This window comes from Phascolarctos cinereus, unplaced genomic scaffold (genome assembly GCF_003287225.1).
Source record: "Phascolarctos cinereus isolate Bilbo 61053 unplaced genomic scaffold, phaCin_HiC Scaffold_4;HRSCAF=312, whole genome shotgun sequence".
Taxonomy (NCBI): domain Eukaryota; kingdom Metazoa; phylum Chordata; class Mammalia; order Diprotodontia; family Phascolarctidae; genus Phascolarctos; species Phascolarctos cinereus.
In genome coordinates, this window is record NW_027555847.1 from 208,543,952 (window position 1) to 208,569,741 (window position 25,790).

Sequence of the window (25,790 nt, forward strand, 5' to 3'; positions counted from 1 at the left end):
GGTTTTGCACAAACAAAGCCAATGCAACCAAGATTAGAAGGAAAGTAGAAAATTGAGAAAGAATTTTTATAACCAGTCTCTCTGATAAGGGCCTCATTTCTAAAATATATAGAGAATTAAGTCAGATTTATAAGAATACAAGTCATTCCCCAATTGATAAATGATCAAAGGATATGAACAGGCAGTTTTCAGATGAAGAAATTAAAGCCATTTGTATTAATATGCAAAAATGCTCTAAATCACTATTGATTAGAGAAATGCAAATCAAAACAACTGTGAGGTACCACATCACACCTATCAGATTGGCCAACATGACAAAACAAAAACAATGATAAAATTGGAGAAGATGTGGGAAAATTAGAACACTAATGCATTGTTGGTGGAGTTGTGAAATGATTTTGGAGAGCAATTTGAAACTATGCCCAAAGGGCTATAAAAATGTGCATATCCTTTGACTCAGCAATAGCATTTCTAGGACTATATCCCAAAAAGATCATACAAATGGGAAAAAGACCCATATGTACAAAAATATTTATAGCAGCTCTTTTTCTGGTGGCAAAGAATTAGAAATTGAGAGGATACCCATCAATTGGGGAATGGCTGAGCAACTTGTGGTATATGAATGTAATGGAATACTATTGTGCTAGAAATAATGAGCAGGTAGACTTCAGAAAAACCTGGAAAGACTTGAATGGAGTGATGCTGAGTGAAGTGAGCAGAACCAGGAGAAGGTTGAACACAGTGGCAGCCATGCTGTGTGATGACTAACATTAATAGACTAAGCCCTTCTTAGCAATGTGAAGATCTAAGACATTTCCAAAGACCTCATGATGGAAAATGCTATCCACATCCAAAGAAAGAACTGTGGAGTTTGAATGCAGATCGAAGCATACTATTAGCTATTTTTTTTCTTCTGTTGAGTTTTGTTTCCTCTTTCTGGTGGTTCCTCCTATTGGTTCTAATTCTTCCTTACAGCATCACTAATGTGAAAATATGTTTAATAGGAATGTATATGTATAGCCTATATCAGATTGGGGAAGGTGGTGGGGAGGGAAGGGGATAAAAATTTAAAACTCAAAAGCTTATGGAAGTGATTGTTGATAAATCAAAATAAATTGATTTTTAAAAAAGCTAATTTATTGAAAGATAAACAAGACAACAATCAAAAATAGGTTATAAAACAATTAACATTTTTATATTATTCAGAGTAATCACTTTTAAAAAAATATTTACAGTTTCAAATTCTTTCCCTCCCTCCTTTCCTTATCCTTCAAGAAGGCAAGAAATACAATACCCATTATACGTATGAAGTCATACAGGACATATTTTCAGATTAGCCGTGTTGCAAATACCCAAAAAAAAAAGGCAAGAAAAATAAGGTTGAAAAAATATGCTTCAGTCTGTATTCAGAATTCATCCGTTCTTTCTCTGGAGGTGGATAGTATTTTTCATCATGAGTCCTTTGGAATTATCATGGATCAGAGTAGCTAAGTTTTTCACAGTTGATTATTGTTCCAGTATTGCTGTTACTATGTACAATGTTCTGGTTCTGCTCATTTCTCTCTGCATCAGTTCATGTAAGCGTAGGAGTATTCTTTTGCAGAACAAAGCATGAACTGCCTACTTGGTAGGACTCTTGGAACGTTGTGGGGTTGTTTTTTGTTTGCTTTAGAGTTTTGTCTGTTACTATTGAGTCCTTTGTGCCTTTCTTATCCATAGGATAGCTCAAGAAAGAAACGAGATGACATTTCCACCGTAGGAACTGATTTTGAACCTTGGTCAAGCAAACGTGGTGATATCCTTGCCAGATACACAACAACAGAAAAACTTTCTATTGTAAGTTGCCTGATTCTTTTTGTCTCAATGTAGTCTCAGGATTTTAGGCTTCTTTCTCCTTATTGTTTGGGCTCTTCTAAGTTTGTTATGTCATTAGTGTTAGAATTTTGGCGAAAAGGTAGAGATCAGGTCTTCTAGAACCTCATTATCACAAAGCAGTGGCAGAGTATAGAAAACAGTTGTAATGTAGAATTTTTCCATTTATTGACTTACTTTGACTCCTGAGTTGCCTTGAAATTTGCTCTTTTGGCAGTTAATTTTTTTTTCACCTTTGAATAAATGTTCATGATATTTTATTTAGATGCATGATATTGCTTCTTAGAACTAGCTTGCTAATACTTTTCAGTCTTTTGTGATTTCTGCTTGAGGATGTTGTAAAGGGACTGCTTCGTCAGATACTTAACTACGTGGCTTTAGACATCCCTTTTGACTCAGATTCTATGGTTCCATAAACGTCTGATCTTCATTGTAACAACTGATGTTATTTCTCTACAGAATCTGTTTATGGGATCTGAGAAAGGTAAGTTAGTTACAAATTTCTTGATTGGTGAACTGTTATTATGTTGGATTGAGGACAGTATTACAAAAGAAACAAATTTTATCCTTTAACTTGTGTGCTCTCTTGATTTGTTAGATCACTCATAATAGACATTTGTACAGTAATTATTGATTGAATGAATAGTTAGGTAGTTAATAAATGCTTGTTGTTGACTTATCAAATATTTTAAATAAAATTTTGTTTTAAAAAAATAGACAAGCATTTCTTTTCACTCTTTCTTGACCCTTGCCCCTGGGAAAAAAATAAAGAAAATATAAGATGCTATTTGAATTCTAAATTATTTCATAGACCATGCGTGAAGGAACAGCTCCCCAGTTTATTTATTTAATCGTGAAATTCTAACATTTAATTCAATTCTACAAGCATTCATTAGGCACCTACTAGATGACTGACCCATTGCTTGGCCCTGGGGATTTATAAACATAGCCACCAACCTCAAGGGGAGAGGCGGGGAGTTCTTTTTGGTTTAAGAATTTTTTCTTTTTGGAAAATTCCAGTAACCATGTGAGTGATAACTATTCTGATTGGTCTTACTTATCATTTGCCTCTTAGAATCTGGTAAACTCGTTAAGGCAGTTTTGATGAGACCATTGGATTCCTGAGTTGAGGGAGAGGTTGGGGGTCCTGGCAAAGCATAAAAAGGGGGGATTGGGCATTGAAGAGGAGGTCTGGCTTGGGCTGAGCCTGCAGCTACAATCACTTTTCACCATTTAGGGAGACTGAAAGCCGCTAGATCTAGTATTGTTGGGCTGAAAGTGTTTGAAAGCCTACTCCCTATTTTCAAGTAATGTAATTAAACAGGCTTAGTGCCTTGTGCAGGAAATACCCAATGCCCTAAGTGTAGAAGGAGCTTAATAAATTCTTGTTGAATGACTAAATCAGTCAATGAAGTGGTAGTTTCACTAGGGTATCAATTTTGTGTGTGCTCCATAGGGGACATTTCACTTCACTTTGATTCCTGGAAGTAACCCAAGGTGTAATTTGTGTAATTGTTTAGTTTGGTTTTTTTATATGGTGGGTGAGCAAATGATGGAGTGCAAAGTTTTATCAATATAAAATTCAGTGGAAGTGTTTGAATGGAATGAAATCAGGTAAGTAGTAAATTCTGTTTTTCTCTGTGAAATATTGATTACTTAGGTAACTTGCCCCTAGAGTATTGATTTGTTTTGTTTTGTTTTTTTGTAAACATTCAGAAATTCTATTATGTTTAATCAAAATGCAGCAGAAATTCTTCTATTATAGATGTGATCCTGGTAGGAAAGAATCCTAAAAATATAAATTTATGAAAATCTTGAGATCCTAAAACATTGAATTCTCTATGTTTAGGCAAGGCTGCTGCCTCCACATCTGCAATGTCCGAGAAAGTCAGGACAAGGCTGGAGGAACTCGATGATTTGGAGGAGGTGAGCTGGTTTGAAGGGCTAGCAGTGAGGAGAAGACATTTTTGTTGATTCTCTATTCTCTCCGTTTAGTAACAGTTTCATTTTTTAAAAAAATTTTATTCATTTATTTCATCAACAATCACTTCCATATGCTTTTGAGTTGAAAATTTTTCTCCCCCTTCCTCCCCCCCACCCTCCCCAAGACTGTGCACCATCTGATATAGGCTTTACATTTACATACCCATTAAACATATTTTCACATTAGTGAAGTTGTAAGTGAAAATTGAAACCAATAGGAGGAACCATCAGAAAGATGAAACAAAACTCAACAGAAGGTAAAAATAAGTGATAGCGATTCGACTTCCATAGTTCTTTCTTTGGATGTGGACAGCATGTTCCATCCCGAGGCCTCTGGAGATGTCTTAGATCCTTGTAATGCTGAGAAGGGTTTAGTTTAACAATCTTAGTCATTGTATAACGTGGCTGTTATTGTGTACAAAGTCCCCTTGGTTCTGCTCACTTTACTCAGCATCACTCCATACAAGTCTTTCCAGGTTTTTCTGAGGTTAGCCTGTTCATCATTTCTTATAGCATGATAGTATTCCATTACATTCATATACCACAAGTTGCTCAGCCATTCCCCAATTGATGGACATCCTCTCAATTTCCAATTCTTTGCCACCACAAAAAGAGCTGCTATGAAAATTTTTGTACATGTGGGTCCTTTTCCCATTTGTTTGATCTCTTTGGGATATAGCCCTAGAAGTGCTATTGCTGGATCAAAGGGTATGCACATTTTTGTAGCCCTTTGGGCATAGTGCCAAATTGTTCTCCAAAATGGTTAGATCAGTTCACAACTCCACCAACAATGTATTAGTGGAACAGTTTCATTTTTCATCTTTTGCTTTCTTCCTGATCTCTAACCTAAGGAGCTCTGTGTAAGGTGTGCAGGCTCTTCTCTAGCAGTGATACTGACCAGTAAAAGAGATGCCAGAGCTGCATTGAGAAGCTCCTGAGACCTCTAGCTTAAGTTGGTTTTAAGGGTAGTGTTCTATCCTCATTATAATATAATCTGTGATATAATCTGGCAGTTAGGAGGAAGTTACTGTGGTTGATAATGCCCCCTGCATTTTATGTGGAAGTCACATACACATTTATTTTCTTTCCCCCTTTTTTTTTCCAGGCAATTGGGGTTAAGTGACTTGCCCAGGGTCACACAGTTAGTAAGTGTCAAGTGTTTGGTCTGAGTCCAGATCTGAACTCAGGTCCTCCTGACTTCAGAGCTGGTGCTCTATCCACTGCGCCACTCACATATACATTTATGTGGCACATTTATAGTTACCATTAACTAAGAGATGGCTACCATATGGCCTTTGGAATAGAGTATAATGCAGTATTCTAATGTAGAAATTAGAAGTCTAGAAGAGTACATTTAAGAGAATCTTCATGTCATTTGTCTCAATCAGCTGGCTTTAACTTAGTTGGAGATTTACAGTGGGAACTTTAGCAAGCCTCTTACTTTTTTTGTAGAGCCTAGCTCACACGGTTATGAGGATCAAATGAGATCATATAAATATAGGACGTGTTTTGTCAACAGTATTTATATAAATATCAACTATTAATTATTTTTAAGAATGCGTAGGTTCTGGCCTGTTATCAAGTGAAGTTTATTTGTTCTTGTTAATTTTAATTTAGTTTAATGTTCACAATTCATTAAATGGCAATACGGTCTGCAAAAATATTTTGGTAACTTTTGTATCTAAGTTCTATCACAGAATTTTGTACAGTGCCTAATAATCTTACCTTTTTCATGGAATGAAACATTCTAAATTAATTTTTCTCTCACTGGATTAATTTTTTTTCATTATGTTTTGTTTTCCTTTGTCAATAATCTCTTTACTTGGCTGTAAAATTGTATGTGCAACATCTTTGTCATTTTTTACAGTCTGACACAGCAACACATGGAAGAAGAAATTTCTTTGTAGGGCAATATATTAGGGATTTCTAGCATGGAATCGCTGTGTCTGATGACTCCTGTCAACATATGGGCAGCATGGTGTAGTGGAAAGAGCTCTGTATTTGTATTTGAGTACCTCATTTGAATCCTGGTGCCCACTACATTCTCTCTCCCCTCCCTCCCCTCCCCCCAGGTAGTATGTGGAATGGCCTTAAGCAAGTCAGTTTGCCTCTGTGGACTTCAATATCCTCTTCAGTACAGTGAAGGGGTTAGACCAGGAGTGGGGAACCTGAGGCCTCAAGGCCACATGTGGTCTTCTAGGTCCTTGGGTGTGGCCTTTTGACTGAGTCCAAGTTTTACAGAACAAATCCTTTTATTAAGGGTATTTGTTCTGTGAGGTTTGGATTCAGTCAAAGGGCTGCTCATGAGGACTTAGAGGAACACATGTGCCCTTAAGGCTGCAGGTTCCCTACCCTTGGGTTAGACCAAGTAGTCTCAAGTGTCTCTTGCATTGCTAAAGTTGAGATCCAGAAGGCAAGAGGTATTGTCATTTATTAGATTCTTGTAGAAAGCCTCCAGATTACGTGTTATTAGATGAATCCGCTACTTTCCATTGCTTACTCAACAACCTTTCTGTACTATGAAGCACCAAAATAAAACTAATACAAAATGGTAAATAGTAACTGTGCATTCTCCCTATTTAATAGAACCTGAGTGGCTAGTGAAGAATTTTGAATTTTTTTCTTATCCTATCCCCATCACTTAGGAATATCAACATCCTTTTTAATTTCAGAAACTTTCTATCAGAAGGTTTGCCTTCTGGTGATATCACTTTAAGTACATGTTTCACTCACATTACCAGTGTAGTTCAGTGTGCTCTTTGAAGAAAATGGAAAGAAACCATGTTGGTGAAGAATAAATGCTGTTTAATGGGGAGGGAACATAGGGACAGAAAGGAGGAGAGAACTTCAGAGACCAAAGCTTAGCTAACTGACATTCTTTCTCTTGGATGATTGTTAGATGTGATTTTGCCTTTCTTGGTTACATTTCCCCTATGATTTATTTACAGGGATCCCAAAGAGAGCTACTGAATTTGACTCAACAGGATTACATGAACAGAATTGAAGAGCTTAATCAGTCACTAAAGGATGCCTGGGCCTCGGACCAGAAAGTGAAAGCACTAAAAATTGTTATCCAGGTCAGGACTGTGATTCTTAAAGTCTTGTGTAAAATGACAAAAATTAAAAATTGCTGAAGTGAATAATAGGACTAAAGGAGACTTTTAAAACATGTCCATTGTTAGTAAGAAAACTTGCTCCCATATGTTTATCTTCTTATTACAATGGCTTCTTTTCCCTTTAAAAAGAGACAAGACAGATAGTGAATAAACTACTCCTAGGGTATAATTGGACACTCTGGGGACATAAACTCATTAAAACCACCAAGATACCATATAACAAAACTTCTGTTTCTACAAGTTAATGCTTCTACAATATTTAAAGAGACTCTTACTTATCCATTGCAAGGTGGTTGAGGAGAAAAAGGAGTATGTAAGTAGAGTCTTGGGATGAAAATAAATGGCTTGTGAGGAGATAGATGGTAGCTTGTAGCAGCAAGAAAATACCAGAGCTTCTGGCATCATTCCCCCCCTTTTTTTCTTTCTTTCAACAAAGTAATGCTCACATCATTAGCTGATCAATTCATCTTCCATCATGGAATTAATAAATTCAAAGTTAGAATGAAATTATATGTAGAAAGGAGTAAATCACTGAGGCATTTCCTAATCTCTGTAGGTAAGTTCATTCTTTTACCACCTCTCTTTCATTTTTCCAAGAATTTAAATTGCTCCTTTCAAAATACTGTGTAAGTTATACTAATAAACACAAAGAATGCATAGTAAACCCTCTCTGGATAGGAGGCCTTTCAATGTATAGTTTTTCCATAAGGGGTATTTCCTCAGTTGTCATTTAAAAATATTAGTTATATAAGACAGGTATTGACTGTCATAAAACATTGCATTTCCCCCCAAAACTTCACATTTATATGATAAGTCTGAGTTCAGTATTTAATAGGTTTGATTTCCTATCCAGCTTTTTTTTTTTGTGAAGCCACATTGGCTTTTGTTGGATATTTGTAGCCAAAAGGTGTATATCTCAGGCAATATCAAGCAGTAAACATTTATTAAACACTTATTATGTGCTAAGTACTATGCTAAGCACTAGGGATGTAAAAAGAGGCAAAAGAGAGTCCCTGCCATCAAAGAGCTTACAATCTAACGGGGGAGACAACAAACAAATATATAAAAATATATATAAATCTATATATATATAAGAGAGAGAGTGAGAGTAATCTGTGTACAGAAAAAATAGGAAGTAGTTAACAGAAGGAAGGCACTTAATTAAAAGGTGTTGGGGAAGACGGGATTTTATTTGGGCCTGAAAGGAAGCCAGGGAGGTCAGTAGTTGGAGCAAAGGAGGGAAATTGTTCCAGGCATGGGCAACAGCCAGAGAGAATGCTTGGAGCAGAGAAATGGAGTGTCTTGTTTGTGAAACAGCCAGGCCACTCTCATTGGATCAAAGAGTACATGTCGGGGAGTAAGGTATAAGAGGACTTGAAAGGTGGGAGGGGGCTAAGTTATGAAGGGCTTTGAATGCCAAACAGAGGATTTTGTATTTGCTCCTAGAGGCAGTAGGGAGCCTTGAGTTTATTAGAGTTCGGGGAAGGGGGTGTGACATGCTTTAGAAAAGTCACTTTGGTGGCTGAATGTAATTTTGTGGTACATTGTACTTTTATTTTTTTAGGCAATTGGGGTTAAGTGACTTGCCCAGAGTCACACAGCTTGTAAGTGTCAAGTGTTTGGTCTGAGTTCAGCTTTGAACTCAGGTCCTCGTGACTTCAGGGCCAGTGCTCTATCCACTGCACCTGTTCTACATTTTTTAATGTTATTGGAATTTTGTTTCAAGATTTGAGAGATACATTTTGATTTGAATTGAAAGAAGTCTTTGAATAACAACATGCAGTCCTTTAAAAAGAAAAACAGACTGATTGATTCATAGGCACGAATGGACCTAGGAATGATGGTATCTTGTCAAAACAATCTTTGTGATTTACACTAGTATGAGTAATTTAAGTAATGTTATTTTTGTAGATATGTTAAAAAAAAGATGTCCAGGTTGCTATTATTTTTATTTTATATGTCAACTTTTACCATTGTTCAGTACTACAGTAATGGTGACTTTTTTTCTCACCTGTTTTTTTTGAGAGATTTAATAGAGTCTGAGATTCTTTGGTTTAGATATTTGAAATCTCATTAAGATGAATCTTTGGATCCCACTGTATATTTTGGGGGGTTTCCAGGACATGTGGCAAACTATAGCTTATATTCAAAGGCTGTTATTATTTTACAAAGTAAATATTATTGAAGGAAGATCATCTCATTCCAAAGACATGTGATGTGAATTGCTTGCTGTGTAGTTTAAGTGAAGAAATATCTGAATCAGTAAGTGTTTCTCCAAAATATTTTTATTGGCAAGAACTCCCCATAGATTTAAGTTCTGCCCCTTTTTTAAACTGTGACTTCTTAAGCTTTATTTCAGGGAGATTTTATTTCATCTCTTTTTTTTCCCCCAATAAAAGAACAAAATGGAAGCTTCTATTAGCTAAACACCTGGTCAACATGAGTATAAACTTCATTCACTCTTCTTTTTAAGTGTTTCCTTCTTTAGCTAAAGATATAGTCAAGGCAGAATGCTTACTTGGTATGTTCTCTTAGACTTTAGTACTCTTTTTACAGGTTTGATTTTTTTAGTTAACATGTACACAGTAGATCTGAAGGTTCTTTATAGGTAAACTTAAAATAGATCAGGTCAAGAAAATCATCAACGGTCATTCATTTTTACCAGTCCCACCTTTGGACCATTTTTCAGCAAGTGGGTAAGCATTTTTAAGCACTTACTAAATGTCAGGCACTGTGCTAAGCAGTGGGGATATAAAGACAAAAACATTCCCTGTCCTCAAAGAGTTTGCATTCTAATGAGTGAGAAAGCATGTAAATAACTAAGCACATAGAGAGGTCTATATAGAGTAATCTGAGAAGGGAGTATGCTATTGAGGGGCTGACTGGGAAAGGTTTCCTACACAAGCTAGGATTGGAACTAAGCCTTGATGGAAGCTGGGGAATCTAAGACGCTAGCTAAGGTGAGAAGGGAAAGTATTTTTGTCATTGTTCTAAGATCTATTTTTTCCCCCTAAAGCCAAATACAGTTTCCTTTAAACTTTTATCAAAGGGTAGGACTCTCATCATTTAACTTTACTATTCATGAGGCATTCATAAAAACACCCCGAAAAGCCTAATTCACTTTATCCTTCAGATACTACTGTCACCAAACAGAATCTTGGAAATGTGAAATTTATCTTTTTGAGGCCCTCTTCCCCTTAGTTTCTCTACATGCTTTTGGATCTCCTGTCCCTGACTTGGAAAATATTTCTCTGGGGCAGAGATGTCAAACTCATGTCCAGCAAAACTCTTGAATTCAGTCCAAGCCAGATTAAAATGTCATTTGGAAATGTATCACAAAAATAAATAAAAATACAGTAAAACATAGCTAATGTTAATTTGTGTTTTTCTCAGTCGATACGTCGCCTACAGAGATCTGTATCAGTTGGAGTTTGACACCACTGCTCTAGGGTGTCACAGTAATTCTCTTGTAAAAAGGAGTTAACATGTACCCAATAGACCTGAAGGGATAGTAGCAGAATCCTTCTAGTCAGTTTTGTTGATGTGCTTTAGTTATATTATTCTGTGTTATGTTTATCCTTTATTCTGTATTGTTTATCCTTTGTTAGAATAAATGTCTTAGACATTGGATTTAGAGAATTCATATGTTTTTAGAAAAGACTTAGAAGTTATCTAATCCAACATCCTCATTTTATTGATGAGGAAATTAAGACTTATAAAAGCTAAGTGTGCCTAAGGACATGCTGGAGTTAGTGGTAGAACTCAGGTCTCTTGACTCTCAATTTAGTTTTCTTTATAATTCATCACATTGCTTGTGCCCTCCTCTATTGCCCCAGAGCCCATCCGGGGCAGCTTTTAGGGCTTCATCTGGAGCTGGCACCGAGTGGGTCTGCCTTTCCCCTAATTGCCCCAGATCTTTGAGCAGTGCTTGGAAGGGCCCAGCTGGAGCTGTTTCCAGGTGGAGTGACTTTTTATCACTCTAGGGCTTGTAGGCCTCCTCCTTAATCTCCCTGCAATTTTTTTTAAACTTTTCCCTTTCTGGCAAGACATTGACTTTCTCCACTCCATCCCCACTCCTTCTGGGGGCAACTTGGAGCCCTCATTCCACTCCAACCCTTAGGCCTACTCCTTCCTTTCCCATGATGGTCGGCCCCCTCTCCAAGTTCCTTGTTCTGTGGAGCTGATGCTTTGAATTAAAAGTCATGAAACAGCCCTGAAGATTCCTGGGCCTTGCCATCTTAACTGCAACTCTCTGGGACTTTACATTTTTCCTGTAGATGAATCATCCTATCCTATGTATGTTGTCTCCTCCAATTAAGTGTATGAGCTCCTTGAGAGTAGGGACTGCCTGGTTTTTCTATTTGCATCCTTATCACTCAGCAAAGTGCTTAGCTCATGATATATATGTAATGTTTTTTCATTCATTCATTTTGAAGTATACATTGTACAGTGTTGACGTCCCTTGCCTAAGTAGTTGTGATGTTTTCCAATACTGAAGAATTCCAACCCAGATACTTTATAATGAGTATGTTATTCTTTTTGCTTTCCTAGTGTTCTAAACTTCTTTCTGACACATCAGTAATCCAGTTCTACCCAAGCAAATTTGTCCTCATCACTGATATACTTGATACATTTGGTAAGTGCTGGAAAGATCTAGGAAATGGTTCTTATTTAAAATCATATTGTAGGTTAAGTGGATTTGCTCAAAAAGAACTCATTCTTATTGCCTGTTCCTTTTTGCATTTCATTTAGAGTCCTCTTTTCCCAGATTATTCTCTCTAGTCCCCATCCTTTAACTTTGCCTTCTGGAAACTTAATTTTTAGAGAGTAGAGAGCTTGATTTGGTGCCTGGCACATAACAGACATTTTATATTTCATAAGTGCTACTTGATTAATTGTGTATATAAACATGAAGAAAAGAAAAATGAAGGATGGAATGTGATGTAGAAATTGCAACTCAGAATGTTGGATCTGCTAATCTCAGCTTCATCAATACTTGGGATTACCAGCATGTACCACCATGCCAGGCCAATGACTTTTTCCTGGTTATCTGTTTCCTTTCTTATCCTAGCTACTTTGATTTTATTTGTGTAAAATTTAAAATTTTATGTAATCAAAATTGTCTGTTTTATCTTAGTGATCCTCTTTGTTCCTTGTTTGGTCATGAACTTTTACCTTATCCATAGATTACACAGGAATTATATGACTACAACTACAAAACACTCTTAACAATTACTCTTAGTAATAAAACTAGCCTTAATAATTAGAGAAACATTAATTGCTAATGGGTAGATGAATATAGCACAAATGACAGTATTACCTCCTTATTCAATCCAATACCTGCTATTTAATAGGCAGCTAGGTGGCACAGCAGATAGAGCACAAGACTTGGAGTCAAGAAAACTGGAATTCAAATTTTACCTCAGACACTTACTAGCCCTGTGACCCTGGGCAAGTCACTTAAACTCTGTCTGCTTCTGTTTTCTTATCCACTGGGAAATGAGGATCATAATAGCATCTACTTCTCAGGATTGTTGTAAAGCTAACATGAGATGATGTTTGTCAAACACTTTGCAAACCTTAAAGCAATATATAGATGCTATTATTATTGTTGTTATTATTTTTATCATTATTATTGTTACTCAGTATCTTACGATAGGATTATTCTATAGAGATAGAAAAAAATAATTAAATATCTCTGAAGTTTAGTTTTAAAAACCTGTTAAAATGATTGCCAGTAGTATGTTTTAGAACAACTGTTTCATGACTTGTAATTCATAGTAGCATGATGTAATGAATGTACTGATGAAACAAGAGATTAGCCTCTTTCCCCCTAATTGATACATTTTCTTTTCCTTTAGCACATTTAAATACATAAATGTGAATGAGAGAAAATAAAATAGAAAAAATTAAATAAGTGATTGTGAATTATTGTACGTGTACATGATTGTTATTTGCAGGTTATTTTAAAATCTATACATGAAATTCATCAGGTTTGAAATAGTCATTCTGTGTGCTTTCCCTGGTTCCTTTGAACTTCTTTCTATGGATTTGTTGGAGTTTTGTTGTCCTTTCATAATCTTAATATGTATTTTTTTTTATTATTCACTGTATGATGAGAGTCTTACTATATTTCCTTGTGTTCTTTATAGACATAAGTTCCTATGATAGAGTAATATATCAATATATTTATCTTTTCCTGGATAACATGTGTGTGTATATATACACATATATATCTCAGTAATTTCTTTGGCCCTATCCCAATTATTAGACACATAGTTTATTTACATTATTTTTCACTGATTTATTTAGAATTTTTTGTTATTATAAATAGTACTGCTAGGAATATTTCTTTTAGGATAGTTTTTCCCCTGTCATTAATTTTCCTAAAGTATACTCTATGTAGAGGAATTTCTAGGTTTTGATGAATAAGAACATTTTGGTAGCTCTTATTGTGTTCCAAATTTCAGCATTCCACATTACTTTCCCCCCCAAAAAAATCCAACAAATTCACAGTTATATCAGTAGTGACAAGCATGCCTGGTTTTCTGTAGCCATATTAGCATAGACTTTTATCATCTTTTCCATTTTGAGGCCTGGAAGGTGCTATCTTAGTTGTTTCAATGTGCATTTCTGTAAGTTTTAGAGCATGTGAATTCTTTTTTGTGTGGTTGTCAATAATTTGTGTTTCTTTTTTTGAAAACTGCCTGTTCATATTTATTGATTTTTTTTTTGGAGATTGGCTCTTCTTATAAATTTGTGTCAAATCCTTATGGATTTTGGTTTTTAGACGTACAAAAAATGAATTGCAAAACTCTTTTCCCCACTTTGTTTTTATTTTTAATCTGTATATTAAGGGGATGCTCATCAGTTGGGGAATGGCTGAATAAGTTATAGTATATGAATGTGATAGAATACTATTATGCCCAAGGGGATGGTTTTGGAAAAACCTGGGAAGATGTTTATGAATGGATGCAAAGTGAAGGAAGCAGACCTAGGAGGAAGATTTATACAATAACAACAATAACAATGTTGCAAATATAAATAACTTTGAAAGACAGGAACTCTAATCAACACAAAGATCAGCCACAATTCCAAAGGATTCATGATAAGACATGCTATCCACTTTCAAGTAGAGACTTGATGGACTCAGAGTACAGATCAAAGCATTTTCTTTTTCTTTTCTTTCTTTCTTTCTTTTTTTTTTTGACATGGCTCATTTGGGAATTTGTTTTGCTTGACAGTACATAATTGTAACTAATTTTTTTTCTTATTTCTCAATGAATGGGGAAGAGGAGGTGAAAGGGAGAGAATTCAGAACTGAAAATAAAATTAAATTAAATTAAAAAATAAAATTAAAAGATTGAGGAAAAAAATATTTGCTGAAATGTAAATATAATAAAGGTCTCACATCAGGAATCCATAAGGAACTGACATGGTACACCAGAAAGAATGATACTAGCCTTAGAGTCTGAGAACATAGGGTTGACTCTTGGGTTTTATTACTACCTCTTTGATCTAGGCCACTTCTTTAACCTCTCTGGGCCTCAGCTTTCTCACCTGTAAAACAGGTTGGATAAGATGATTTCTAAGATTTTTCCTGCTCTGAATCTATGGTAATTTGTTTGCCTAGGGGTATAGCTGCTAGGAGTTGAAAGGAATTAATTTTTGCCACACCAACTAGAATCACTGAGTGAATGATAAAAGCATTTATTTAGGGTGTACTATGTACCAAGCCTGTTCTAAGTTCTGGAGACACATGTAGATAAACAAAATGTTCCCTGTTCCCAATGTGTTTACATTTTTTTAAACTGAATTTTTATCATTATTTTTTGTTTTTTATGTTGCCTACATTTCCCCTATATCCTTAACTTTCCCCCTCCCAGAGAAACCTGCCCATGTAACAAGAACAACAACAAATTTAAAGAAAAAATAAGAAATAACAAAAAAATCAGTGAAACAAATGAATACGTTGAAAAAAACTCTGAAAACATATTCAGTGCTCCACACTCATTGACCTCCAACCTCTGAAAAGAAGTGGGAGTTGTCTTCTCATATCTCTGTGACTATAAGCTTGTTCTTTGTGCTACTTTTATTTTTGATTATTTTATATTCTTTCCTGTGGTAGTGTAATATTGTTTTTCTGGTTGTGCTTACTGTACTGTGTATCAATTTATAGGTCTTCCCATGGTCCTATATTCATATTGATAATTTTTTACAGTCATATTCCATTACATTCATGGCCCACAATTTGTTATTCCCCAGTTGATGACCTTCTACTTTGTTTCCTATTCCTTTGTACTACAAAAAGTGCTACTTAAAAATATTTGGTGTAGATGAGATCCTTTTAAAATGAAATAGTAATTTGTTATAAAATAGTTAAGAAGTTATGGAAAATACTTTATTGCCTTGATTTGATTATAGTAAGTCATTGGCATTCTTATCTTTCTGGGACTATTAAAAACCAGTTTTTAAAGTAGTGAGTTTTTTTTTCTTTGCTTCTGATCTTCACGTGTGTATTTTGGCTGGGTTCTATAGGAATGACTCCTATACAGTAACACGGTTCCTTAGCTTTTCTGTTTTTCTCTCCCTTATCACAACCCAAATTTTAATATTTTTTTTTATCTTCCTGCTGTTGTCATCTCCAGGTGCAATACAGAATATCCATCGAGTAAATGAAGAGTATCAAAGCTCCTTTCAGCCTTGATGTTTTCTGACCTCTGTCCTATAGAAAAGTCAGCGTGCCATTTTATTTGTTGCATATTGTCTGCAGGAAAGTCAAAGATTTACTTTAAATTTTATGCTCACTAGGTGGCAGCATGATATAACAAGAAAACATTCAGGAAGATGATGATGAAAGGAAACTTTACATGTATTATTTCTTTGTCAGTTGTATAATGTCTTAATGCCATGTCATTTTCTCCCTTCCCACTGTCTCTCCCCACCCTCCCCAGGAAAATTAGTGTACGAACGAATCTTTTCCATGTGTGTGGACAACCGAAGTGTCTTATCAGGTAATGTCAAAGATGGCCTGCTACCTTGTAATTCTATGGCTTTCATTATTGCATTAATTTTGGGTATACAGTTAGTCTCTTGAACATATGTTTTATGTGTAAAACATATTGAGCTGTTCTACTTCTATCCATTTTTTGATGTGTTCAGAAAAACACTTCATTAACAGATTTCTGAATAGATTCTATCTTATAAGAACCCTAGAGATTTTTAAATGGGTCAGGTTAATAGGGAAAGTAATTTGAATTTGCTTCATGTTTTTTGAACACAAGAGAATTAGATGAAACTAGATTTTATTTTATGCCAATTTTTTTTGTCTCCACTTGACATTTCTAAAATCCTTGCTGATTCTTAAGAACTTTTTTTTGCTTGACGTATATTTATATATATAATACATAATAATTCAAATAGGTTTAATAATAGTGGATAATAGGTATATTTATATATCCTAAATTCTTAGGAAGAGTGATCTATCAGTCTGTCTCAACAGGTAGCCCTAACCTATCAATTCTTACCTATTTACTCAAATGAATCTGTGATTTTATTGAAGTGGATATTTCCTCCGTCAATACAGATGGAAGATCCCAATACATCTCTGTCTGCCTATCTTGTCCATATTCTCTTCTGGGGGTGTGTTCCTTAATTTTCCTTGACATTTTCAAAGATACCAGTGAAGTGCATTGGTTGTCTACTTGTTATCCATTGTCATTACTGCCTAACTAGCTCTTTTTGTTTTGAACATCAGTTTCTTTGATGATCTTCTTTAATGTTGTAAGTTAATTATAATGATTAGGCATTTGATAGCATAGAATTTAAGAAGTTACTTCTTCCATTTTTACTTTGCCTTTTTTCTCTTTTTCTCGCTATATTACTATTTTATAAAATCCTTATGTAGAGTCATGTCCTGGGCCCTCTTTTCTTCTCTCTCTATACTGCTTCATTTGCTGATCTCACCAGTTGCCATGGATTTAATTACCATCTGTATATTGATGATTTCAAATCTACCTATCCTGCCCCAATCTCTCCACTGGCTTCCAATCTTGCATCTTGAGCTGCCTTTCAGACGTCTCAAAGTAGATGTCCAGTAGACATCTTAAAGACTTAAACTCAACATGTCTAAACTAGAATTCATTATCTTTACCCCAAACCGTCCCTCCCTTCCCACCTGCATCTTCTCTATTCCTGTAGAGGGTAACACTGTCCTCTCAGTCTCTCAGGCTCATAACCTAGGAGTTTTCCAGGACTCTACTATTTCTCACCCCACCCGATCCAAGCTACTGTGAAGGCCTGTCAGTATCACCCTTGCAGCATCTTCCAAATATGCCCCCTTTTCACCTCTGAAACAGTTTACAGGTCCTCATTACCTCACACCTTGATTATTAAAGTAGATTGCTGTTGGTCTGCCTGCTTCAATTCTCTCCCTACTTCAATTCATCCTCCATTCATTTTCCTAAAACGCAGGTCTGATCACGTTACTCCCCCTATTCAGTAAACTCCAGTGGTTTCCTATCACCTTCAAGAGGAAATACAAAATGCTCTGTATGGTATTCAAAGCCTTTCATAACGCAGCCCTCTCCTACCTTTCCAGTCTCCTTACATCTTCTTACTCTCTGGCACATGGCTCTTCCATCCAGTGACACTTGCTTTCTGCTATTCCATGAATGAGATATTTCATCTCTCAGCTCCTTGCGTTTTATTTTCTCTGGCTGTCCCCTGTGCTTGAAATGCTCTGCCTCCCCTGTTCTGACTACTGACCTCCCTGACTTTCTTTAAGTTCCAACTAAAATCCCACCTTCTACAGGAAGCCTTTCCCAATCCGTCTTAATTTTAGTGCTTCCCCTCTTGTAGTTATTTTCCACTTACATTGTATATACTATAGCTTGCTTTGTATTTGTCTGTTTGCATGTTTTCTCTTCCATTAGATTGTAAGCTCCTTGAGGTCAGAGATTGTCTTTTTGTCTATCTTATCACAGTGCCTACCTGGCACTTAATAGGTGCTTAATAAATCTTTGCTGAATGAATAAATAAAAGGTAGGAGCAGTGCTTCTTCTTTATTTTTACATCTTGAAAGAGGGCTGAATTGGGAGATGATGAGATTCTGTAGTTATAAATAAATCAACCTGGTAGTAATGCCCTTTTCCTTTTATTCATTGTTCTTGCTATTCTTGATTTCACTTAATTTGCAAATCCTAGTACTCTTTCTTTGAAAGTGTTACCAGTCCAAGATTGAGGCAGTATGTTTTAGTGAAAGAGCATTGGAGGAGTCAAGAATCCTGGGTGATGCAATTGTAGACAAGTCATTTTGTCTCTTGGATTCTGTTTCTTCATTTGTCATTTGAGAGAGTTGAACTCACTTTCACAGACATTTATTAAGAACGTATTTGGTTCCAACATTTTATGATTTTATGCCTTCCCAGTCACTTCTGGCCCTGTGAGGCTGGTAACATGCATTTCACATTTTAGCTTCATATTCCTGTCAATCCTGAATATTAAATTGTGTTTTTGCAGATTGCTGATTGTGCATTATTGTGTTTACCAGATAGTTTTCAGATCTAATTTCCAAGATTAGAATGTTTGTCAGAGTACAGTGGGGAAAAGAACTCTCTGAAATAAGTAATGTCTAGCTTTTTTGATAGCATTTAAAGACATTTTTGCTCTCATAGTTCATTTAGCCTCTTGGCTACTAGATTATTTCATGCTCAGTTCAGTTTTCTGGTGTTTTCCTAGAAGAATACGTATATGTTATCTAATTGTTTTTTAAATTTTCCAGTACTCCCCTCTTCATTCCATTGAACTCTTCCTTTTAACCCAAAAAGCAGTTAAGTAAAACACAGTGACCACATCTGACAATATATGTTGCATTCCAATACCTACAAATACCTGTATTTCTACTATGCAGAGCATGGTTTTTATTTTATTTATTTTTCTATTTTACTTATTTATTTTTAGTTTTCAACATTTATTTCCATAAGAGTTTGAGTTTTAAATTTTCTCCCCCTCGCATTTCTTCCCTTCCACTCCGAGACAGCATATAATTGATGTAGGCTCTACATATACATTCATGTTAAGCATATTTTCCCATTAGTCATGATGTAAAGAACAGTTAGAACTAATAAGAGGAACCATGAGAATGAAGCAATAAAGCAAAACAGCGAAGGAGAAGGAGATCTGGAGTTTATGAACTTTAAAAAAATATTTTGGGGGCAGCTAGGTGGCAAAGTGGATAGAGCACCAGCCCTGGAGTCAGGAGGACCTGAGTTCAAATGCGGCCTCAGGCCAAACGCTTGACACTTACTAGCTGTGTGACCCTCAGCAAGTCACTTAACCCTGATTGCCTAAAAAAAAATATTTTGATAACTGTCACTATAATTGATTTCCCTTGTAATGTATATATTTTACGTATTTAAGAAAATTATTCTGAGAATAAAGGTCCATAGGCTTTACCTGATTGGGTGGGGGTATTCGTGACACAAATGATGCTCAAGAACACCTATTGTAGAGGGTGCTGTGTTTCAGGATCTGTTTTCCTGAACAAGACTGCTTGCTATATTTAGTTAACTGTCAGATTCCTTTTAGTTTTTGTTTTAATTTACGTTATTGTAGTCAGATATATTGTTTTTCTTATTCTGCTTGCTTTACTTTGTACAGTTTGTACAGATTTTCCCGTGGCTTCTAGAATTCCTAACAGTTAGTGTTATTGCACAATATCATTCCATTAGATTCATATATTATGGTTTGCTTAGCCATGTCCCCATCCATGCATTCTTACTTTGTCCCCATTTTTTGCTATCATATACACACATGCATACATACACATTATATACTTACATACCTCCTTATCCATATACATGCATACATATGTAGGATTTTCCTTTCTTCTTCTGACTTCCTTGAGGTATGTGATCAATAAGGGGAATTTCTTGGTCAGAACGTATATGAGTAGTTGAATAATTCTTCCCACAAAACTCCAAATTTGTGTGCAAAGTGGTTGGACCAATTTGCTACTTTCAAGGGTATGCAGTAGTAATACCTTAGTGTTTTAATTTTAATTTCTCCTATTAGTGATTAGACTAATCTTTCATGTTTGTTTGCTACTTTGCATTTCTTCCTTTGAAAATTGTTTGTTACTATCTTTCACAACTTATACATTGGGGAATAAATCCTGGTCTTATATTTGTGTCAATTTCCTTTATATTTTGGATATTAGACTTATTAATGATATTTTATGCAGAATTTTTTTTAGCAGTTGCTCTTTATCCTAGCTACATTAATTTTGTTTATTCTAGAGCTTATAAATTTTTTCACAGTTGAAATTATCTTTCTTTTTTATGATTAACTCTTGTTTGGCTAAGAGTCCCCCTTCTCCAAGTTCTAGTTGTGGGATTCCCTCTTTGCTTTCTCCTGTAATTTTTATAGGGAGTGATTTTTTATATTTAGACATGTATTCTTTTGAAATTTATTATCACACATAGGCAGCTATTGGCATAGTGGATAAATTGCTAGAGGTGGGGTCAGGAAGATCCAAATTCTAATACTACCCTCAGACACTGATTAGCTGTGTGGCTTTGAACAAATCACTTAACATCTCTCAGACTCAGTTTCTTTATCTATAAAATGGTAATAATAATAGTACTTATCTCTTAGGGTTGGAGTGAGGATCAAATGAGATAATATGTAAAAGTACTTTGCAAATCTTAAAAAGTGCTATATAAATGCTAGTTATTAATTATTACATGGTATAAGATTTTGTGTTAAATATAATTTCTTCCAAATTTCATTCCAATTTCCCCAGCATATTAAAGTGATTCAGTTTTGCAAGCAATAATTTTTATGTTCCAGACAAATTTCTAATTAACATGTAAAAATTTCTTAACATAAAAATGTATGCTATCCCAAACAGGTATTTCTTTCCTTGACTTTTGGTGTTTTGCACCGTAGCTTTCATTTTATATGCACTTATAGTGGTAGAAGGATTCTGTATAGTAGAATGTAGTCTCTTTGAGGCTGGGCAGATACTTGAGTTTTTTGTCTTTGTATTCCTGGCACTTAGCCAGTGCCATGCTGGTATGGATTTAATAAATGTTTGTTTTTCTTGTTGTGAATATTTGAGGATGGAAATCGGCAATAATGAATTACATTTTCTTCCCCTCATATTTCCACATAAGCTCAATGTCATGATGGAAAAACAAGCAGACTAATTAGAGCAGGAAAGGAAAAATCTCTGCTCTTTGTTACTCAAGGGTTTTTCTAGATATAATTTAAGAAATGTGATTATCCGTCCCTCTTGAAAAAAAGTCTCATCTTACACAAAATAACCTTTTTTTTTTCTAAAATGGTCTACTGGGCTATTTTCAAACTTAGTGCCAAATTTTTATTATTGAATAACTGCAGATATACACTTAGCATCTAATCTTTAGACTTAGTGCAACACATCCATAGTATAATTTCCAGTATATTTGAATTGTGTTAGAGGATGATATAATGGAAAGAACCCTAGAATAGCGGACTAGAAACTTGGGTGTTAGTCCTTGCTGTGCCACAAACTTTATGTGTTACCTTGAGCAAAGCATTCTACATCTTGAAGCCTCAGTTTCTTTTCTGTTAAATGAGAGTTGATATAGGTGATATACAGGGCCTCATGATTTGAAATTTCATGCTTTAATTATATGAAGGGAAACAATTCAATACTGACAGTTCACAGAGACCTCAAAAAATACCTCCAAGCCTCTTTGTCTAGTCTTTCTGGAGAGAAGTAAGTACTTTTGAAAGTGATCACATCTTTCTGTGTATTAGTTAGGATGTTTTCATTACTTTTTGAACATGGCAAGTATGGTACTTAATGTTGTAAGAATGAAGCCTATCAAAAGAGTTCAATGTAGAAAGATGCTCAATATTATATCTTTTAATTTCAGGCAGCTATGATTAGTTATTGTTCTTTGCTGTCAAAGCACTGAGTTTTTCTTATTGGTGAATGTATCTAAAGCTTATTACTCTAATCTCTCATTAAGTGCTAGGAACAAGGGAGAAAGATCCCCTGTAAGAATTAATTTGCTACTCTAAAACCTAATTAAATGTCTCCTTTTTGGTTCAGTTTTAGATGTAGCTGGGTGCTATTATGTTTTGGAAGATAATTTAAAGTAAACAATTACACATTAGTTTATTTGTTCTCTCGCTGAGAAATCTTTATGTAATGGTCTTTTGGTGATGTTACTCAGGCCCCAGGTGAGTAAAATATTAGTGTACTAGTGTTGGAATTCCCTCTCCAGGTTTAATTCCACAAGACTGTGGCATTTCTGGCTAATGTGATGCTTTCAGAAGTTGAGATTTCATTTTAAGCAGTTAAATACATTATAGATTTCTTAAATATTTCAATGTCTCAGGATGTACGTTTCCTAGTTTGTATTGTAGAAATCAATTGCTTGTGAGTATAGAACATATCTGTGTCATTGGAGGAAGAAGAAGAGAGAAGAGGAAGCCTGAAGATTAGGATTCTTGTATCTCGGTTCTATGTTTCATGGCAAAGATTTCACTGTGATTGAGTGGGCAGGAGCAGAATCCCTTACATAGGGAGGAAAATTCTTATGGATATTCACTTTTGTGTTACAGATCACTTTTCTCCAGAGAATGTAAATGACACAGCCAAAGAAACTTGCTTGAATTGGTTTTTCAAGATTGCTTCAATCAGGGAACTTATTCCCAGATTGTATCCTTTTTTCCTGATTACTTTAAAGATAGGCCGAAAGATCTCTTCTGTTAACAGAAGCCATGTGATAAACATTCTGTGGAAAATTTAGTCATTGTTGCTTACCCAGTGGTTTGTTAGTGTGAAAATATGAGAACACACTAAATTAGAAGCTCTTTGCCTTCTGATGAAGAATATGACTCTGTCATTAACTGAATCTTAATTGCATAGTGTATTGCTTATGCCCTGATAGTTTTAATTATAAAATCCCCAATTTCCATTTTATTTCATAATGTAATGAGATAACATGATTTTCCAAAGTTTATTTAAAATATAATTTTACAAATTAGAAAACAAAATATAATAATAGTAATTGCTAATATTTGTATAGAACTTTGAGTTTGTCAGACACTTGACATTTATTATCTCATTTGGTTGTCACAACAATCCTGTGAGGTAAGCATAAAATTGGGCAGCTAGGTGGTACAGTGGATAGGGTACTGGGCTTGGAGTCAGGAAGACTCATCTTCCTGAGTTCAAATCTGGCCTCAGACACTTAGACTCAGACACTCAGACACTGTGTGACCCTAGGCAAGTCACTTAACCCTATTTGCCCGTTTCCTCATCTGTAAAATGAACTGGAGGAGGAAATGGCAAATCACTCCAGTACCTTTGCCAAGAAAACTCCAGATGGGATCACGAAGAGTCAACCATGACTGAAAATGACTGAACAACAAAAAAAGCATGAAAATACACAAAATATCTGCCAACTAAATTCTGTGATTTCTAGAAGTTATAGGTAGCTAGAGTACGAGAGTAGCAGCATTGTTTTAATTCATAACCAGTTTTGTTCTCTCTTCTTCCCTACCAAGGAGGATATCCCATAAATATTTTTTCCTTAAACATTTTGTTGTAGCTATGTGGAAGCAGCCATCCTGAACTGCAACAAGTTTTTGTCCAAAACGTAAGCATGGAGCCAAATGTGTAGAACAGCAAAAATTTTGAAGCATAGTAATTATATTTTCATAACAAATTTGTTGAGGCTGTTGTGTAGGCTATAGTTCTACTTTTAGTAATGACAGTAAAATATTTTAATAACATTGCCAAATACTGAATAGATTATAAATTGAGTGCAGGAACTGTATTATGTATTACTTTATATCCCCAAAGTGCCTAGCACAGTAGCATGCATAGCATAGGTTTCTGATAAATTTTTACTGATTTTATTTGTTATTCAGTCTAACTGGGTTGAAGTTGGATCATGGTATATCTGGTACAATTTTTTAGGGTGATATTGGTGCTGAAGAAACATTTGTGATGGATGATAACTTCCCTGGGTAGGAAACACCAGAACCATAGAATAAAGGCATCATTAGTAACATTGGTTTACACTACCCTGTAAGCTAAGCCTGATGGTAGTGTATTCTGCCGGAGAGTGAAGGCAGCAAAAAGACATGAACTCAGTGTGAAGGAAGAGAATGGGAAAAAATAGTGCTTAAAGAGAAGGGAAGTAGAGTGCCAAGCAGATAGAAACTAATAAAGTTGTGAAAGTGAAATGAGGACTCAATTAAGACATCATAGAAATAAATCTTTTACCTAAGTAGTTTATTGAACAGTAACAGTTATATTTCTAGTTGGAGATAATTGATAGAATTATACCAATTCATCAAAGACTTATAAAAATCTGTTTTGTGCAAACTTGATCAAAGTTCAATGATTAAAAATGGGACACAAAATGTTTGATAGAAATTAGAATATAATGATGGCAAAAGAAAGGTCTTTACAAAATGCTATAAAATTTTCTTGAGAGAGAAAGCTCTTTCATTTCGGGAGGTGGAGGATTAGGCAAGATTGTATGGAGGACCAGGCAGGCATCTGGCCTAAGTCTTGAATGAAATAAAGTATTTCATCACGTAGAGATAGGAGGAAGTATATTTCCATCTTAGGGACAGGTTATAAGAATGCAAGACAGGAGAGTGGAAAAGCAAAAGCCCAGTTTGGCTGGAATACTGAATTCCTGAAATGAAATAGTATGAAAGGAGACTGGAAAAGTAGATTGGGGCCAAATTATGAAGGGCTCTAAGTGCCAGGCTAATGAGTTTATATTTTTTCCTTTATTCTGGGGGAAGCAGTTAAAGGATTTTAAACTACAAAGTGACATGATCAGATCTGTGCATTAGGAAGATTATTTTGGCAGCTGTATGAAGGATGGATTGGATAAGGAAGCATCTGAAGGCTATCATAATAGTCTGTACCGGAGGTCTGGACTAGGTTGGGGCCAGTGTAAACATAGGAAAAAGGATAGATAGAAGAAAATGTTGAGGTAGAATCAATAAGACTTGGCAATCTCTTGGCTATTGGGGGTTAGGAAAGAGAAAAGAGTCAAATATGACTTGACCTTGGCCTGGAGCTTTTCGGTTTAGGTGGTTGGGAATTTTAGTGGTGCCATGAATAGAATTAGATAATTATTGTTGATCAAGAATGACTTGGACATGTTGAGTTTGAGGTGTTGGTTGTTGGAACATTAATGTAAACATCTAAAGAGGGAGTTGGAAATGCAGGCATGGAATCCTGGAGAGATGAGGGCTAGGTGTATAGAGGTGAGTCATTTGCATAAGAGGTGATTATTGAAATCGATAAGCATTTCTTCAATACCTACTATGTTCGGAGTGTTGTAATAGGGATGCATGATATTGCTGAAGGAGGGAGTATAGTCTCGAAAAAGAGAGGAGTCAAAGGCTGGATAAAGCATTGAGAGTTAATTTAGTGAATGGGAAAAGGAACATGAATGAATGAATGAGTGAAACTAAGAAGGAATAATTGAGGAGGCAAGAAGAGAACCAATGAAGAATTATATTATAGAAGCTGAAAGAGGGGGAATAATCAGTAGTGTCAAATACAATCAAAAGAGCATTGAAATTTGTAATCAAGAGGTCATTTTTGTCCTTTGAGAGAAGAGTTTTACTTGAGTGGTGCAGTTGAAAGCCAGATTACTGGGAGTTGGAGTGAGTTGAACAAGTGGAGGCAAATGAGTATAGACCCAGTCTTTTATTTTTTAAAAATTATTATTTTTTAATTTAATTTCATTATTAACTAATTCATTAATTAATTTTAGTGAAGGAGAG

General features: G+C 35.3%; 1 protein-coding gene across 2 annotated transcripts in view; it reads left to right on the top strand.

The window, feature by feature from the left end:
• VPS35L (VPS35 endosomal protein sorting factor like) overlaps positions 1-25,790 on the top strand; it is a 112,180-nt gene that overhangs the window by 27,178 nt on the left and 59,212 nt on the right. For both annotated transcript variants that reach the window (XM_078152870.1, XM_020965262.2), the window contains exons 5-12: positions 1,720-1,836; positions 2,332-2,356; positions 3,722-3,798; positions 6,804-6,932; positions 11,523-11,607; positions 15,926-15,985; positions 22,590-22,686; positions 23,582-23,629. In XM_078152870.1, coding sequence (XP_078008996.1) covers positions 1,720-1,836; positions 2,332-2,356; positions 3,722-3,798; positions 6,804-6,932; positions 11,523-11,607; positions 15,926-15,985; positions 22,590-22,686; positions 23,582-23,629 — 638 coding nt within the window. The remainder of the gene's footprint in view (positions 1-1,719; positions 1,837-2,331; positions 2,357-3,721; positions 3,799-6,803; positions 6,933-11,522; positions 11,608-15,925; positions 15,986-22,589; positions 22,687-23,581; positions 23,630-25,790) is intronic.